The sequence below is a fragment of the Mesocricetus auratus genome, unplaced genomic scaffold (assembly GCF_017639785.1).
Source record: "Mesocricetus auratus isolate SY011 unplaced genomic scaffold, BCM_Maur_2.0 Super-Scaffold_6731, whole genome shotgun sequence".
In the NCBI taxonomy this organism is placed as follows: domain Eukaryota; kingdom Metazoa; phylum Chordata; class Mammalia; order Rodentia; family Cricetidae; genus Mesocricetus; species Mesocricetus auratus.
In genome coordinates, this window is record NW_024429185.1 from 8,725,817 (window position 1) to 8,743,204 (window position 17,388).

Here is a 17,388-nt window from a genome sequence, read left to right on the forward strand (position 1 = left end):
CTACCAGATGAGGAGAATTCTGGGAAAGGTGGACAGAGAGCAGTCGCCATGTGAGACGGGGAAAATAGAACACACCAGGTGTTCTCCAGTAAGACAGGACCATGTAGAAATACATAGATTAGTAGCTATGGGCTAATAATTAAGAGAGAGCTAGCCAATAAGAAGCCTTAGCCATCTGCCAACAGAGTTTCGTGATTAATATAGCATTTTGGTGCTTATTTGGGGCTGAAAGGGCGGTGGGACCCTCAGCAACAGTCATTACTAAGGAAGCTTCTCTGATATTCTCTGATGAAGAGCGAGAACTGCATGGAGCTATCCTTAGATAAAAATTGAGAAGACAGTTTAGATATCTTTGTTTTCTTTTTTTTGAGACAGGCTCTACAAGAAGCTCTGAATAGCCCAGAACTCCTATGTAGTCGAGAATGGCCTTGAACTCCCTCTCCCTCCCAAGTACGGGGATTAAAGGTATGCCCCACCACACTCAGCAAATGCCCTTATTTTTACACTGGCTTCAGTAAACTACTTTGCAAATAGGAACTAGGATTTACACCTTAAAGAGGAAACTGGAGCAAAAAAATGATTGTAAGCTCAGATTGTAGGATGGAACCCTATGGACTCCTTCCTTAGCTATCAATTCCTTCATCAAGTAAGTGGATGGAGTTTAATACTTCAGTGAAGTAACATAGGAAATACGCTTAGCATGGTGCCTGGCTCAGGGGGCAGTGCTTTGGGCTCACCTGTTGGAGGTTGACCAAGAGTCACCATTTCATACAACTGCCTCTGCAGAGTCACATGCATCGGTCTGTCCCCACTTTCCCACCCAGACTTCTCCACGCCTGGTTACTCAATGCCAAGATGAAAGACTGACTGTGGCCTCACACTCACAAAAACACCGACATATGACATTGTTCCTCAGCCTGGCATTTCAGTTGTCCATCAACTCTCTAATCACTTGTTATTGTACTTGTAAAAATAATCATTGACAGCAGGTGTGGTGATAGACAACTTTTTCTCTTCTTTTTTTCCTTTTGGTTTTTTGAGAAAGGGTCTTCTCTGTGTAACTCTGGCTGTCCTGGAACTCGCTCTGTAGATAAATAAGGCTGGCCTCAAACTCAGAGATCTGGGTGCCTCTGCCTCCCAAGTGCTGGGATTAATGGTGTGCAACATCATTGCCCAGCATCACATTTTTTTTCAAAACTTATTTAAACTACATAAATAAATGTTTAACATCTCACAAATTCAGTATTTTCCTACACCAAACCTTTTTAGCTAGGCATGGTGGTTCACACCTGTAACCCTAGTACACCGGAGGAGGGAGATAGGAGAATCAGGAGCTGACAGTCACTGCACGCTGGAGGATGCAAAGTCTCTGCAATGCCCTGTCTCAAAATAATGACAGCATTGAAACATGAGCCATTATTTTATCTGCATGTGCAAGGTAGTTTTGCTGTTACTTGATGAACATTTACATGTATATATTTATTTATTATGTGTACATATGTGGGCACACAATAGCCACAGTGGATAATTTGGGTGTCAAAAGGATGACTTTCAAGAATTCTCTACTTTAATGCTGCGGTTCCCAGGGATCAGACCAGGCTCCCGGGCTTGGCAGCAAGTGCCTTTCCAAGTAAGTCATCTCACAGGCCCCACTTGGTCGTTTTGGTGAGGCGGTGTCCAACAGTCATGGAGGCTACAGAGGATCTATATCATGACTTTACTGAAGTCCACCAAGAGAAAGATATTTTTCCCTGGTGAAAACTATGGAATTTGCCCTCTGTCCCTGGGTAATATGGCATTCAATCAGCTCCAAGACTAGAACTTTATCTACTTTATCTACTATCTCCTTCCTTGGGCCTGTCCTTCATCAGGCCAAGAGACTACCCCCCAGGACCTCTGATTCACCTAAAGCTATTCTAAGGAGGCCGGAGGGATAATTACTCCCTCAGTGAGATATGACGCCAGCCCTCCCAGAAGCCCCTACCCTTGCAGTTGCTAGCAGAGCTGTCATGTAGTACTACCACCATTTACTGTTCTGAGCTGCTCACTGTGGTCTCGAACTCAGAAAAGTCTACCTTTCCCTTTTTCCTCTTCCATTATTTTTCTTTCTAACACTTTCCCTTTCCTGCACATGATCTCTGTGATAGTCTAGGCCTTTTTTGCTCTTTCTGGGAAGCTACCTCCATCACCATCTGTGAGGCTGCACACAAATGCCATGGTTTCCTCTCTTCCTCTTCGTCTGCCTCTTCTGGGCAGCTTCCAAGATTTACATCTTGCCTGCCCTCTCCTTTTTATCCATCAAAGTCTAATGAAAGTATCCTTGACTTCCTTTCAATTCTGTTCTAAAACTCTTTATTAACCAGGCTTAGAACTCATGAAAGGGAACCCCAGTTTCTCCGGTAGTAACAGAATCTCACTCTGTAATCAAAGATGGCCTTGAACTCCATCCGTATGTAGATCAGAAAGCCCTCAAACTCATAGAAACCTGCCTGCACCCTGTCTCCCAAGGACTGGGATTAACAGTGAGCGACACCACATCTGGGAACTATTTTTAAATCAGTATTTACTGTCTGGATTAGGTCATTATTTCATTTGTAAAAAAGACGGTACTAAGGCTGAAGAGTCAGTTCACTAGTTAAGAGCATTTTCTACTCTTCCAGAAACCTGAACTGGGTTCTCAGCACAAATGTCAGGACCTCACAACTACCTGTTACTTGAGCTCCAGGTGATCCAACGCCCTCTTCTGGCCTCCCAGGGCTCTCTCTCTCTCTCTCTCTCTCTCTCTCTCTCTCTCTCTCTCTCTCTCTCTCTCTCTCTCTCTCTCTCTCTCTCTCTCTCTCTCTCACACACACACACACACACACACAGGCATACAGCATACAAAGAACTTTGTTTTTTGAGACAAGGTTTTTCTGTGTATTCCTGACTGTCCTGGAACTCACTCTGTGGACCAGGCTGGCCTCGAACTCAGAGATCCCCTTTCCTCTGCCTCCTGAGTGCTGGGATTAAAGGAGTAAGTCCCCCACCACACCTGAATTAAAAATTCTTTTTAAAAAATTAATAAATAAACCAGATCTGGACAGGTGGCTCAGCAATTCAGAGCAGTACTTGCTCTAGCAGAGGACCTGGGTTCATTCCAGAGCTCACTACTTAATTCCAGCTCCAAGAGACCTGATGCCCTCTTCTGGGCTCTGGGAGCACTGCACATACATGGTACACAGACATGCATGCAGGCAAAACACCCATACATACTAAACAAATTTTATATATATACATATATATATGTATGTATGTATGTATGTATGTATGTATGTATGTATGTATGTATTTGGTTTTCAGAGACAGAGTTTTTCTGTAGCTTTTAGAGACTGTCCTGGAACTCACTCAGTAGACCACTCATAGAGATTCGCCTGCCTCTGCCTCCACAGTGCTGGGATTAAAGGCATGCGCCACAACTGCCTGGTTTATTTATTTGTTTTTAAGACATGGTCTCTCTGCTATATAGCCCGGGCTCTACTGGAACTCAGTATGTAGACCAAGCTGGTCTGGAACTCACAGAGACCTGCCTGCCTGTGCCTTCTGAGTGTTGGGATTAAAGGTATGTGCCACCACAGTGGGCTTTTAAAAATGTTTAAAAGAATTTTTTAAGAAACATTCTTTATAAACTGCAATGCATAACTAGGTAGATATGGGATTTTGCAGACTGATTTGTGAAATCAAATCGAACTATGCATGAATTTCAAAGCTTAAGAGGCCCAAGGTTGTCTGTGCTCACCACCTAACTCTAAAGACACCAAATATAACAAAATTCCTGACCATTCACAACAACTCACATTTGCTTTAGGTTCAATGCCTTGTGTCTCCTTATATTTCATAATATAGGTACATGTTCTGGCTTAGAATAATTACAATAATTCTCAATTATAACAGCTTTTTATTACAGGGAAGAAAGCCCATAAACAGGAGAGCTTAGTGTGCAAGACAAAATTGGCCTCCTTTTGCTGCCTTGGAGATGAGCTAGAAAGTTTCCTTTCCATCTATAATGTGGTCTGTGTGCCTGTGGTTACCTGACACTCCACCACACACAAATTTACAGCGGAGCACTGATTTTGTGTCTGTGGCTTGCCTGAGCTGCTTCTGAAAACTCTTAGATGTTTGTAGATGAAAATGATCTCCATTACTTTTTACATTGCACTTAAATGAAAAGATAAACATTTCACAGATCTCCTTCGGAACATCCTAAGCTCCAGGAGCCTCTGATGATGGAAACCCACAGAGATTGAGCCACTTGGAGATTTAATACAAATAGGCACTACATTGCAGTAGGTTTGGCAAAGAGAAAGCCCTCCAGCACAGCACTGGCAACAAGCGTTTGGAAACTTCAAGTTAGAGCTCCCACATTCCTTCTGCAAGAGGACAAAAGAGAAACTTCCTGTCATTTCCACTGCTTTCTGCATGTGGGACCAATATGGGCAATGCAAAGTTTAAACAGATGCAAATGGAGAGGAGAGGAGCCGGCCCTTGCCTCGTTTTACATCTTTCTTCATAAACAGATTGAATTGGAGCCCCTCTCCTTGGAGCTTTTGCGGAGGAGACTTCCCACTGAAGTTACTGCATGCCTGAATGGTCCATTTCACCAATATTTGCTTATGGAAATAAAGGGGAGTGACAGGGGAGAAGCAGAGAGGAATGGAGGAGGGGCTTGAGGCTTGGGAGCTCTGACCACAGCCCAGTGCACCAGTAACCTTGTCTGATGTGATCATTAACCTTTTCTGGAAAAAGCAGCTGGCAGCCCTCTGAGGTCTGTCTGTAGGATGCGGGGTGAGCTGGACAGATACTGCCCAGACTATTTACAGATTATTTCTTTCCTTGGAGAGCTACCGTTCACGTGTGTGTGAAAAAAAGAAAAAGAAAATGAGATTTCAGCACTATTTTTTGGTATTTTTTATTTTTGTGATGAGTCTCCTTTTTATCACCGAACAGAGGCCAGGTAGGTCTTTGAAACAATTGGCCTGGGTAACTTGTTTGTTTGCCTGTTTGTACATCTGGGTCTCTAAGCCCGATGTTATACTGCGAATGATTTAGGCACAGTTGTAGTTAATAGTACTGAGGGAACTATGTAGGATTTCTGAATCGCGATTATTATGGGGCGGGGATACTATTTGGACATTTTTTTCCTAAGTAGCTGCATTTTAAAATGTTGGTGTATAGCTTACAATTACTTTTCTAAGAAAATCAATCTCGAAACCGTTGTATGTTGTCTGTGCTAGTATAAAGAACTGAGAAGGCTAGGCTATTAATAAACCTAGATGTTTAGGTGAAAGGCAGGATCCAAATAAGTTTATTAAGAGAGTGTGCGTGCTGCTGTTTGGAGGAGGGCAATGTGAAGTCTGTTAACGCTGTGCAAAATCCTGAGGGGACAACGTGAGATTGTAAACTGGTCCACTGGCTGCCGGCTGCCATCTCTGGTGATGTGACTACACAGGGCAGGTTTTTAGCATTATGGACTTTATGAAGGAGAACATGTAAAAGGTATATATGGTCAAGATGTTTTCATTTTTTTCAAGGGCGGTGTCAGTTGTAAGCTTTCTGAGACACAGACCCTTAGACTCAAGTTTCAATGGAAAGATGACAATAGTCCCACCAAAGGCTGTCACCACAGACCTGATAAAATGCTTCCTTGCCTAGATGAAAGATAGTGTGTCCTGGGCTGAAGAGTCAGATGGTTTCTTTTAATTAGAACTCTGGTTGCTTCGAGGTTATTCAAATGAAGTCACTCTTTTACAAGCATAAGAAAAAAACTTACAAGTTAGCCGCTCCTTTTTTTTTTTTTTTTTACTGCCTATAGCAAGTGCTACTCAATCCAAAATCCAAAAATTTGATCTCTAGTTTTCGAAAATACAGAAAATCCTGGGCGATGTCCTTGTCAAACAATTGCCATTGATTCCCTCAATAAGATGAGAAGTCTAAGGACACTGTGGAAGAAATGTCCCGGTGAATGTCCCCATTGAGGTCTTACTGCTAGCACGGGGTGTTAGGAATGGACCAGTGTGACTATGCACCCCAGTAATTTGCTTACAGCTTATTCTCATATGAATAAATAACAAATAACCACAGAGCAGTTTGGCTGTGAGGAATCTGTCATAGTCTCCAGATACCGTGATCTTTTTTTCTTTTCAATTGTCCTTATTTCTCTTTTCTTCAGTTAATCTTCCCAGGAAAAGAAAACTCTACAGGCACAACTGCTTCCGAAGGAGATGCGTTTCACTCCATTCCCGGGTGCCCTTTCCCTGAGGTATTCCTGGCTAAATGGCTTTACGGTAAGCAATTACATACCTTTAGTCCTAGTCTGTAATGGGATCATGACTTAACAGTGGTGCAACAGTTTAAGAGGGGCAGCGTGCATGGAGGCATGAAAGGACATGGCATTTGGAAATCGCCTTTATACTCAAGGAAGAAAATGGGGTAGATAATGGGAAGATACTCATGGTTGCTGAGTCTGAGTGGTTATATGAGGCAGACGCATTGTGTGTGTTTGAGCATTTTAACAATGTAAAGAAAAATCAAGCACCGGGAGAATGTCATCATTAGAGTATCTTTAAACTCGTATTAAAAAAACACCGGAAGCTTCTAGTGCTGGTCAGAACAAGCACACTCCCTTGGCTCAGTGCTGGCTTGAAAGCATTTAGACATTCTAACCCAACCCCTTAACAAGGACAGAGCAGCCTTAATACATCAAGCTTAATGAATAAAATTGACTTAATATCAACAGCAAGACGCCTTTCCAGTCTCGCTCCTAGAACCGGTCTTGATGGTTTTATCTTTAAGAATAAGTCCTGAGTCAAATTTTGCTCATCCTCTGTGTTATCACGTTCACTAAGAGGCCAAGGACTTTTCCAGTACACCTCCAGTAACAATACTAGCTCAATTAGTCTCAAATGCTTCCCAACTTTAAGTCATTACACACATACACACATACATACACACACACACACACACACACACACACACTAAAGAATAATTTAACATTCAGTTGTAATTAATTTAATTTTTAGCTTTTGGGCTCATTTAAAGTATGTCTTAAGGAGAAAAAAATCTTGCTACAGAGATACCCCCAGCTGGTTAAGGCACACAGGCATTTGCTAAATTAGCTTATTCAGTTGATCCGTAGACTGTAGCTTTTATGGGTCTATTCATCTGGTGTAAAGAATGGTTGCTATGTCTATTGTTTAATACATGCTTTTCAAACCCAGTGAAAGCCTTGGAGAGGAAACGGAGAAAGAGCAAGTCAGTAATAAACATTTATCAGAGGAGGAGATAGAAGCCAAGGCTCCTATGCACATATCTGTGACACATGACTCTTCCCTATCAAAGCTATGTAAAGTATGTTTGGTAGAGGGACCTGGCAAAGTACACTAGGAAGCTCCTCTAAAGCTAATGAGTGGTGATTGAAATGGGTTTTCCAAGGGTTTCATATGTTAAACTGTCCTTTGGTGTGTGTGGATCAGCTTCACCTTGTAAGACAAGCCGTAAAATGTGTTTGGGAGGAGTGAAGGTTCCCTCCCAGCATTCCTCCATAAATAACACAGACAAAGGGGGGCTTTTCACAGGAGCAAAAGAATTCCTGTAAACACAAAGATGCCCCGAAAAATACAAACACAAGTCCTTAGATGGCCACCCTTTATCTTGGCTCTCTGCGCAAATGCCCTACTATAAAAATCAGGGCAGTAAATAAGGAAGCTCGATAAAGCAGTGCAATTTGACTTGTCAGAGTTAAGGGAAAGTTTGACCCAGATGCCAAGTTTACAGACCACAGGGAAATTTGAATAAAAGCAATCTAAGCCTGGCTAACAGCAAGGGCCTTTCTGAGAGTGAGCTGGAGGCTGGCTCCGTAGCCTGCTCACGTTACAGCATCCATTTCCTCAGTGTTTACACTAGCCCTACATCAAATACACAAATGTCACCTGTTGGAATCCAGTAATTATTATAAGAGCCTACGTAAGATAAACACTGAGATAGCGTCCCAAGGTCGTGCTCAGCTAGTACCAATCGCAAGTTCCACCATTCGATTTGAGGACAATTCTCGGGGAACCTAGGCTGTCACAATTCCTATATATCTTGTAAGAAAACTATGCTGACTACTGAACCTAAGCTGTCACAATTCCTATATATCTTGTAAGAAAACCATGCTGGCTACCGGGTAAAGACAGCCTCCCTGGACAGGTGGTCGGTATCAGATGGAAACGTTCCTTCCGCGTCTTCACATTTTCTGCATACTTCAGATGAAATCCCTTGTGGTCACTTGACTCCGTACCCAGTAAGAGTGCAGAGGGGTTGGTTTTGATAAGGCAAACAAACTGACCCCAGAAATATTGCGCTTAATTAACGTGTGGCATCGAGACCTCTAGCTCATCTCATAGAATGCCCGTTCCCTTTATTCTGATCGTTCGGTCAGTTCCCACTGTGCGCCTAGCTGCCCCTCAGCACGGCTGCTTTTAGCCTGTAAAACTGACTCAATCAAAATGTGCAGTGGACAGCACGTTTCCTTGATACATGTTGTTTTCCCCACAGAAACACTTCACCGTCACCTGCTGCTCTAAGCGAATTAGCTTGTAGGAAGACAAGAGAAGGGGCGCCAGGAAGTGTAAGCTCTCAATAGAATGTGAGAGGGTGGAGACAGGGGGTGGGGGCAGAGGGGTGCAAGCTTCCGGTGACTTCCCTCTTCCCGCGTGTCTCCCTGTCTCGTTGCTGTCTCTGAGGGGGCACCCACTCTGTAAGCACAGGCCTTTAATACAGACTTCTCAATGACAAGTGTGTAACAGCAGTTACACGTGTAAGACTTACTTCTAAAAATAGGAAGACTATCAAAAGCAAAAGCCCCACCCACACCCCACCCTACGGCCCATTTTCACTTCTCAGACCCAGGGGCTGTGAAAGGATTTGTAAAATGCTTTCTTGTCAGCCAGGTGTTGTGGTACACACCTAATCCTAGCGCTTGACAGCTCAAATAAGAGGACCAGGACCAGCCTGGGCTACATGAAACCCTGCCTATTAAATAACTAAGTAAATAGATAACTCTCATTCGCCTTTCTTATCATTTCAAAATGGGCTGCTAAGTCAACTGTCTACACATGTAATCCCAGTACTCGGACAACAGAGGTAAGAAGATCAGGGCCAACCTGGGCTACATGAGATTCTGCCTCAAAATAAATAAAAACAATAAGCGAATAAATATGAAGCATAAGTAATACATTACCCTCATCACCCTTAGCATTTAAAATACACTTCTAACCCAGATGGGGTGGTCCCCCATCTACAGCCCCAGTAGACCTAAGATGGAGGCAGGAAGATGTGAAGCCCGAGTTTCGTCCTTTCTCTTCTTACTCTCTTCAAACAAGCATGGCTCTCCGCCACCTGTGGTGTTGTGTTTGTTTAATCGCCAACACTGGGAAGACAGAGGCAGGTGCATCTCTGTGAGCTCCAGGCCAGCCTGGTCCACACAGTGACTCTTTTCAGGATAACAAAATACCAATAAAAAGGGTGTTGTTCTGACTCGCCCGAGTGAACCCTTGCCTTCCTCATTCCATTCCTCCTCTTGCGTTTAACTGCAATCCAACTCCACCTTTGGCACAGAATCCATCCCTTCCCAAACCGGTGAGTCGACTCACCGTCCATCGTGCAGAAACTCCTCAGCGGATCACTTCCTCCGCAGTGAGAACGCTTCTACCATCCCCACTCAGCGGCTATGGCTTACACCTCCCATAAGTTTTCTTATCTTTGTGTGTGTGTGTGTGTGTGTGTGTGTGTGTGTGTGTGTGTGTGTGTGTGTGTGTGTAGGGGGCTGCTGCTGTGGAGTGGATGGAAACCAGGGCCCTAAGAGTGTTAGGCAAACACTCAACTGAGCTAGAAGCCCAGTTCCGTTCCCTTTCACTCCCTCCGTCTCTCCAGGATCCAGGACCTCGTACTTGCTATCCAAGTGCTGCATCACCAAGCTAAGCCCCCCAAGTCCTGTTTTCTTGTTTTTGTTGTTTTGTTTTTTGATTCATTTTGGTCTTCTCTGGAGAATGGAGAGACAGCTCAGAAGATAGATAAGAGCATGTGTGTATCAGATCTCCTGGACCTGGACTTAACAGCTGTTTGTAACCCACCGTGTGGATGCTGGGAATTGAACTCAGGCAGACTGGAAGAGCAGCCTAAAGGTTGTTGGGACCTTCCTGCTGTGGGTGCTGGGAAGCCAACTTAGTTCCTCTGAAAGAGCAGCGCACGTCCTCACAGCTGAATCTCTTCTCCAGCCTCTGACGTTATTTTTAAGTTGGTTTTTATGTTACCTGCATTGGGGTTTTATCTGCGTGTATGTCTGTGTGAGGGTGTCAGATCCCCTGGAACTGGAGTTACAGACAGGTGTGAGCTGCCATGTGGGTCCTGAGATTGAACTCTGGTTCTTTGGACGAACAGCCAGAATGCTCTTAGCTGCTGAGCCATCTCTCTAGGCCCTTTTTACTACTCTTTTAAAACCAAGGGTTTAAAAAAAAAAAGACAAGATTTCAGGTAGTTCAGGCTGGCTTTGAACTCCTAATCCTCCTGCCTGCTTCTGTAAAGTACAAGCTCCACCAGCATCTCACAAAATTTTGTTATTAAAATTTAAAGCTATTTATTATTTACTCTTTAGATTTTTATCAGTATTAGTTGAGAATCCCCTTGAAGACAAGATTTGGCACTTTAACCATGGGGCATAAACTTTTTCTTTTTTTTTTAATAACAGGATTTTTTTTACAATTTTATTTAATATAATGTTCTACCTACATGTATGCCTGCACGTCAGAAGAGGGCACCAGATCTCATTATAGATGGCTGTGAGCCACCATGTGGTTGCTGGGAATTGAACTCAGGACCTTTGGAAGAACAGTCAATGCTCTTAACCTCTGAACCATCTCTCCAGTCCCCCAAATTTTTTCTTCTGTGTGCACTTTGAACTCTGTAGCATATCCAGGCTGACTAGAACTGAATCAAACACAGAAAAAAGGCTGTGTTGTTCTTACTGTGGTTTGAAACAGGGTCTCAAGACACAGCCCTTGGTGACTGGGCACTCACTATGAAGACTACACTGTCTTTCGGCTCACAAAAATCCTCCTGAGTGCTGGGATATTGGGCATGTGCCACCACACATGTCAGGAAAGTGACTAATTTTACAGTCAGTCCAGAACTCATGCTCAGAGAAAATCCTTAAGACACCTAATCTGTAAAGGAAAACCAGAAAAAGCCGGGCGGTGGTGGCGCACGCCTTTAATCCCAGCACTCGGGAGGCAGAGGCAGGCGGATCTCTGTGAGTTCGAGACCAGCCTGGACTACCAAGCGAGTTCCAGGACAGCCTCCAAAGCCACAGAGAAACCCTGTCTCGAAAAACCAAAAAAAAAAAAAAAAAAAAAAAAAGAAAAAAGGAAAACCAGAAAAAATTTATGTAAGATATTTGTAATACATGTTTATAATATACCCGTCACTCCTTTGTATTTGCATATAACTTATGTATATACAAAATTATCTGCCATCATAGCAAATAATGAACACTCTTTGCAAGACAGAGTCCCCGCACCTACTTAGCCCTCCAGTCTTACTCCACTGACCCAGCTCGCCTTAAATGCAGTGTGCGGGTTACAGGCTTGAGACACCACTCCTAGTGTATGGCTTTTCATTTTGCTTTGAGGTCTGTGTGTGATGGGGTGGCTCTCCTGGCTGGTTTGTGCTCACTATGTAACTGAAGATGGTTTTGAACCTCTGATTCTCCTGTCTGTCCTCCCAGTGCTTTGATCCACAAGTGCCAGGATTTACAATCATTTACTACTGTACCTTTCTCTGTTGTTTTTTTTTTAAGATTCATTTATTTATTATGAATACAATACACTGCCTCTAAGTATGTTTGCACACCAGAAGAGGGCACCAGATCTTATTATATATGGTTGTGAGTCACCATGTAGTTGTTGGGAATTGAACTAAGGGCCTCTTTTTTTTTTTTTGTTTTTTTTTTTTGTTTTTACGAGACAGGGTTTGAACTAAGGGCCTCTTGAAGAGAGGTGCTCTTAACCTCTGAGCCATCATCTCTCTAGTACCCCCCTTTCTCTGTTTTTCTTTGTTGCTCAGCTCACCTTGAACTCCTGGGTTCGAGTGATGCTCCTGTTTCATCCTTGGTTGTAGGTTCTGGGAACCATGGGTATGCGGCATTATACCCAGCTCCTATGTGTCTTAGTCTTTTTTTTTTTAATTGGTCACCTATTGAAATCAGGTGCACTGTGTTAGTACTGGGCACAAATGAATGGAATGTTACTGCAGCTGGAGAATTCCACAAAGTGAGTTTGAAAAACACTTAAGTTCCTCTCCGATCTGTTGTATTTGGCAAGCTGTTGTGATTCTCTGGTCCAGCTGCTGCTTTAGTCCCCAATCAAGAACTGCTTCTTCCTTTTTCCGCTCCCTTCAGAGGTCTAATTTTTTATCATTATTTAGATCTAGTTTTGTAACATATCACAGAAAAAAACCAAGCCATCAGATGGCCTTAATCCCACCCAATCCCTGCACCTCGCTCAGGTGCCTCCCGCTCTCTCAGCCTCTTTCCTTTCCTTGGGCTGAATGTGAGCATAGAGCTATAATTGCTAAGGAGCCTCCATGCTGAAGCAAACGCACCCACACGATGACGTTCCTCTCAGCGTCTCATGCCTGGTGGGCAGTCACCCTTTCAGTTCATGCTTTTGCAGCCTACTCTCACCTGTTGACAATCCCTGCAAATGGCTATCATCGGGTCAGTGAGATGACTCAACAGGTAAGACCCACAAGGCAGAAGGAAAGAACCGATCCCCTCAGGTTGTCCTCTGGCCTCTACCTGTGTGCCCCCAAACACAGACAAAGCGAAAAATTTTACTTTCTAGATGAATTTGGCGTGTTTTCAGTCTTCTGTTTGTTGGTGTGTTGTCTTGACTTTTGTTTCAGACAGGGTCTCCTTGCAGAGTTCTGGCTGGCCTGGAACTCACTAGGTTAGGCTGGCTAGAACTTGTGTCCATCCACCTCGGCATTCAGCGTGGCGGGGTTAGAGGTATGAAGTCTGGTGCACCAAGCTCTTAACTTCTGATTCCACGGAAGAATTTAACTAATTGACTAGTCTATAAAAAACCTTCCTGTTGGTCATGGCCGTGCCATAGGCCTGTAATCCTAAATTTAGGAGGAAGAAACATGGAGAGCCATAGTTCAAGGCCAGCTTTAGGTACATGAGGAGTTTGAGGACAGCCTGGGCTACAAAAGATACATCTAATAGAGGGAGGGAGGGAGGGAGGGAGGGAGGGAGGGAGGGAGGGAGCACAAAGACAGGTATTGTGTTACACACTTTAATCCCAGCACTTGGGAAGCAGAAGCAGGCTGATCTCTGTAGCTTTGAGGACAGCCTGGTCTACATAGTAAGTTCCAAGACAGCCAGTGCTATCTGTGTAGACAGACTCTGTCCCAAATAAATAAATAAATAAATAAATAAATAAATAAATAAATAAATAAATGTCACATAGACTTTGAGAATTGGAGACCAGTCTGGTCTACATACATTTCAAGACCTGTCTCAATACAACAAAAACAAACAAAACTAAACCAGATGTAGTACTTCTTAGTTGAGAGGCTAAGACAGGATTGAGAGTTTGAGACTAGTCTAGGCTACATAGTGAAATAGTGAGAGTCAGTTTAATACAAACATAAAGCCCCTTCCCAGGTTTCAGGACAAAACACCTCCGTCCTCATTTTATCTGGCCCTCTACCTTGGTGCATCTGTATACTTTCTGCCCTTGGGATGGCTCAGCAGGTAAAGGCATGTTTTGCCTGACCTGATGACCAGAGTTGAATCCTGGGACCTATGTAGTAGAAGAGAATAGAGTCCCACAGGTTGTGACCTCACACGTGCGTAAATACCCACTTTTTTAAAAAACGAAAGATACCAGGAGACCATTTTGCCTAGTGAATGAAATGCTCAAAATGAACATTTTTGTGGGCTGGAGAATTGGCTGCTCAGAGGTGAGAACAGTTGCTGCTGTTATCAGACCCCCAGTTCCTGTCCAGTGTCTGCATCATGTGGCTCACAACCCTCAGTCACTCAATCTCCAGGGCATCTGGAGTCTTGTGACTTTCTCAGGCACTCGATCTCTCTCTCTCTCTCTCTCTCTCTCTCTCTCTCTCCCTCCCTCTCTCTCTCTCTCTCTCTCTCTCTCTCTCTCTCTCTCTCTCTCTCTCTCTCTCCCTCCCTCCCTCTCTCACACACACACACAGAAAATAATTTTTTAAATTAACACTTATTCTGACAACTTTTTGTTGGTCTGAAGTAAATACCTGATTTAGATGATAAAAACAAAACAGAAATGTAACTCCAAAACATTAAAAGAAATAATTGAGACTGATAATGGAGCAAATTAAGAGTTTATAATAAGTTAAGAAGTGTTCTTAGTAGTTTAACTTCATGCTTGTGAAGACTTACAGGAACTGTACTTACATAATAAGTGCTTTGAGCCCAGAGAAACAGCTGAATTTTCAGGACTCCTTCGTCCCTCCCTCCCTCCCCCCTCCCCCTCCCCCTTCCTCCCTCTCTCCCTCACTCTCTCCCTTCCTCCCTCCCTCCCTCCATCCCTCTCTCCCCCTCTCCCGCCCTCTCCTTCCTTTTTGTTATTGAGATAGGCTCTGTCTACATAGATAGCCCTGGCTGTCCTGGAATTCACTATTTAGAACAGGATAGCCTTGAACTCACAGTGACCTTCCTGCCTTGGCCTCCTGACTGGGAAATTAAAGGTGCACAGTGCTCAGTCAAATTACTACTGTATTTTGACTAGACTTTAAAAAAAAACCTTTGAGAACTGAGTGTGTGTGTGTGTGTGTGTGTGTGTGTGTGTGTGATGTGACTGAATGTGTTTGTATATGTAAGTGCACAAGCACATGCCTACGAGTACATGTGGAGGTTTGAGTGTCATCTTCAGGAACACTGTCCATCTCCTTTGAGATGATTGTCACTAGCTTGCAGTTCGTTGGTTGGGTTAGTCTGGCTGGCAGAAGCCCCTGGCACCCCCCTGTCCCCAACTCTCAGTGCTGGGACATAAATCTCCACCACTGTACAGTGTTCTCACATGGTATGTGGGGATAGCCATGGAATGAAATGAGCAGTCTGTTGCTGCAGACTGTGAGAAGGGAGACAGAAGCTAAATTAGGGAAGCGGACTCCTGGGCCAGCATTCCCTTCTTGGAATCGGGGTATCTTAGGAGTCATCCTTCCTACTGGGATTAAAGTTGTGGGGCACAACTCCGAAGAAAAAGGAAGTGGTGTAACGTGTAGTCTTCCCGCCAGCCACTTGGGTCCCGCTGCTGTCTCAGCCCCCAAATAACACACAGGACGCTATATTAATTACAAAGCTGTTGGTCATTTGCCTTGATTTCTTATCATCTAGCTTTGACTTAATTATTAACTCGTAACTGCTAATCTAAGTATTTCCATGTGATCTTCTCTTACCAGAGAAAGGGTCTGGACATCTTACTTCTCCAGAGTCCTACATCGTGACTGACTGTGCTTCTGTTTCCCAGAATCCTCCTCGACTCCTACTCCCACCTCTCTTGCTTCCCTATTGGCCAACAGTGCTTTATCCATTAACCAAAGAGAGACATATACACAGAAGGACTTCCCACGTCAAAGAGGAGCAGAAGAAAATTTAAACATGAGACCTTTGCCCAGGGTTCAATCCACCCTCTGCTCTGGAGAGCACTGCCTCCCACCCTCACCCTACTCCCCCATCCCCCCTACCCCCTTTGCCCCCACCTTCTACTTTTTCAGCTTCTCCCTGTTGGAATAAACTTTGATAACTGCTTGCTAAGCTAACACTTGTAAGGGCTGGGGAGATAGTCAGGAACTGAGAGAACTGGTTGCTCATAGACACCTGTAACCTCACTCCCAGGGGATTTAATAATTGTCCTGTTCTGACCTCCACAGGCACTGCACACATGCGCACAGAGACATACATGCTGACAAAGCACCCACATGCATAAAATACAAGCGAAAATTAAAAATGACTTAAGAAAATTAAAGTTAAGCACAGGTAAATTGATGTATTGAGTAGCCGTTCTTACTGTACTATGTTTGTTTCTCGCAAACAGAAAAATCTCTGATTTCGTTGCCTCTACCAGAAGAAGAATGAGAACGAAGATGCCAGGCCGCCCTAACTCGACCCCAGCATGGCAGTAGTGTGGCAGCTTGCGAGTTACTACTCAAGCAGGGGTCATCACAAAGAACCTTGGATGGTTTTTCAGCTCTCAGGACTGTTCTTCCTGGATTTTCTTTGACAAGAAAGTAATATAAATGTGAAACAGACTAGGCTGAAGCACTCTTCGCTTGTCCGTGTAACAGTCTCTCATCTTTTTCTATCCCTTATTTTATTGGCATTTATTCATGATATATAGTGATGGGTTTCATAAAGATGTTTACGTACAAATGTATCATGTACATTGACTATATTTACACATGTGTCCATCATGATATTCTCTATTTACATGCATGTACATTATATGTGTTGACTATATTTGTACACGTGCACTCTCCTTTCTCTCTCTTCACCCTCCCTTTCGTTAGCCCAGACAATTTTGTTTCTGCTTTAATGGCATGTACATGTGAGTGATTTTATTGCACATTATTCTTCTTACATGGATTAAAAAGAAAACTACTTCTTTAATATTATATTTATGTGGTTATTGAGTGTGGATGGGCACCTCTGGGTGACAGAACTATGTAGAGCTCAGAGAACAACTTCCAAAAGCCACTTTTCTTCTACCATGTGGGGCCTAGGGATCAAAAGTAAGGTTGTCAGACTCAGCAAGAGTCATCTCACTGGCTCAAGAAGACTAGTTTTTTTGGCTTCTTTTTTTTTTTTTTTTTAAGATTTATTATGTATACAGTGTTCTGCCTGCAAGTAAGCCTGCATGCCAGAAGAGGGCACCAGATCTCATTAAAGATGGTTGTGAGCCACCAGGTGGTTGCTAGGAATTGAACTCAGGACCTTTGGAAGAGCAGCCAGTGCTCTTAACCTCTGAGCCATCTCTCCTACCCCCAGAAAACTATTGTTTTAAGGACTGAGCATGTAGCTCAGTTAGTAGAGAGCTTGCCTATTGTGAACAAAGCCCTCATTTGATTACCAGCACTGAATAAAATGAGAAATGATGGCGAAACATCTAGCATCCCAACTTTGGTGCAGGTGTGGTCCATGCATGTCATGACACACTCATCACACACAGAAGTTCAAGGTTGTTTCAGTCTACACAGTCTGAGGCCACCCTGCGCTACAGGAAACCTGTCTCAAGTAAATACTACTGGAGTTGGGCTGAGTGTGGTAGAACACAC

At 43.6% G+C, this 17,388-nt stretch overlaps 1 protein-coding gene across 1 annotated transcript; it reads left to right on the forward strand.

The window, feature by feature from the left end:
* Positions 1-4,707: 4,707 nt before the first annotated feature.
* Positions 4,708-16,728, forward strand: Apela (apelin receptor early endogenous ligand). Its single transcript, XM_013117175.3, has 3 exons — positions 4,708-4,990; positions 6,206-6,320; positions 16,152-16,728. The coding sequence occupies exons 1-2, from the start codon at positions 4,915-4,917 to the stop codon at positions 6,292-6,294; spliced, it is 165 nt and encodes a 54-aa protein (XP_012972629.1). The 5' UTR covers positions 4,708-4,914; the 3' UTR covers positions 6,295-6,320; positions 16,152-16,728.
* Positions 16,729-17,388: the final 660 nt, after the last annotated feature.

What these genes read in the sequence shown, in the direction of transcription:
- Apela (XM_013117175.3), top strand. Translation starts at nt 4,915, where the DNA reads ATGAGATTTCAGCACTATTTTTTGGTATTTTTTATTTTTGTGATGAGT. An exon ending in TATCACCGAACAGAGGCCAG is followed by an intron (nt 4,991 to 6,205) that starts GTAGGTCTTTGA and finishes TCTTTTCTTCAG; the next exon opens with TTAATCTTCCCAGGAAAAGA.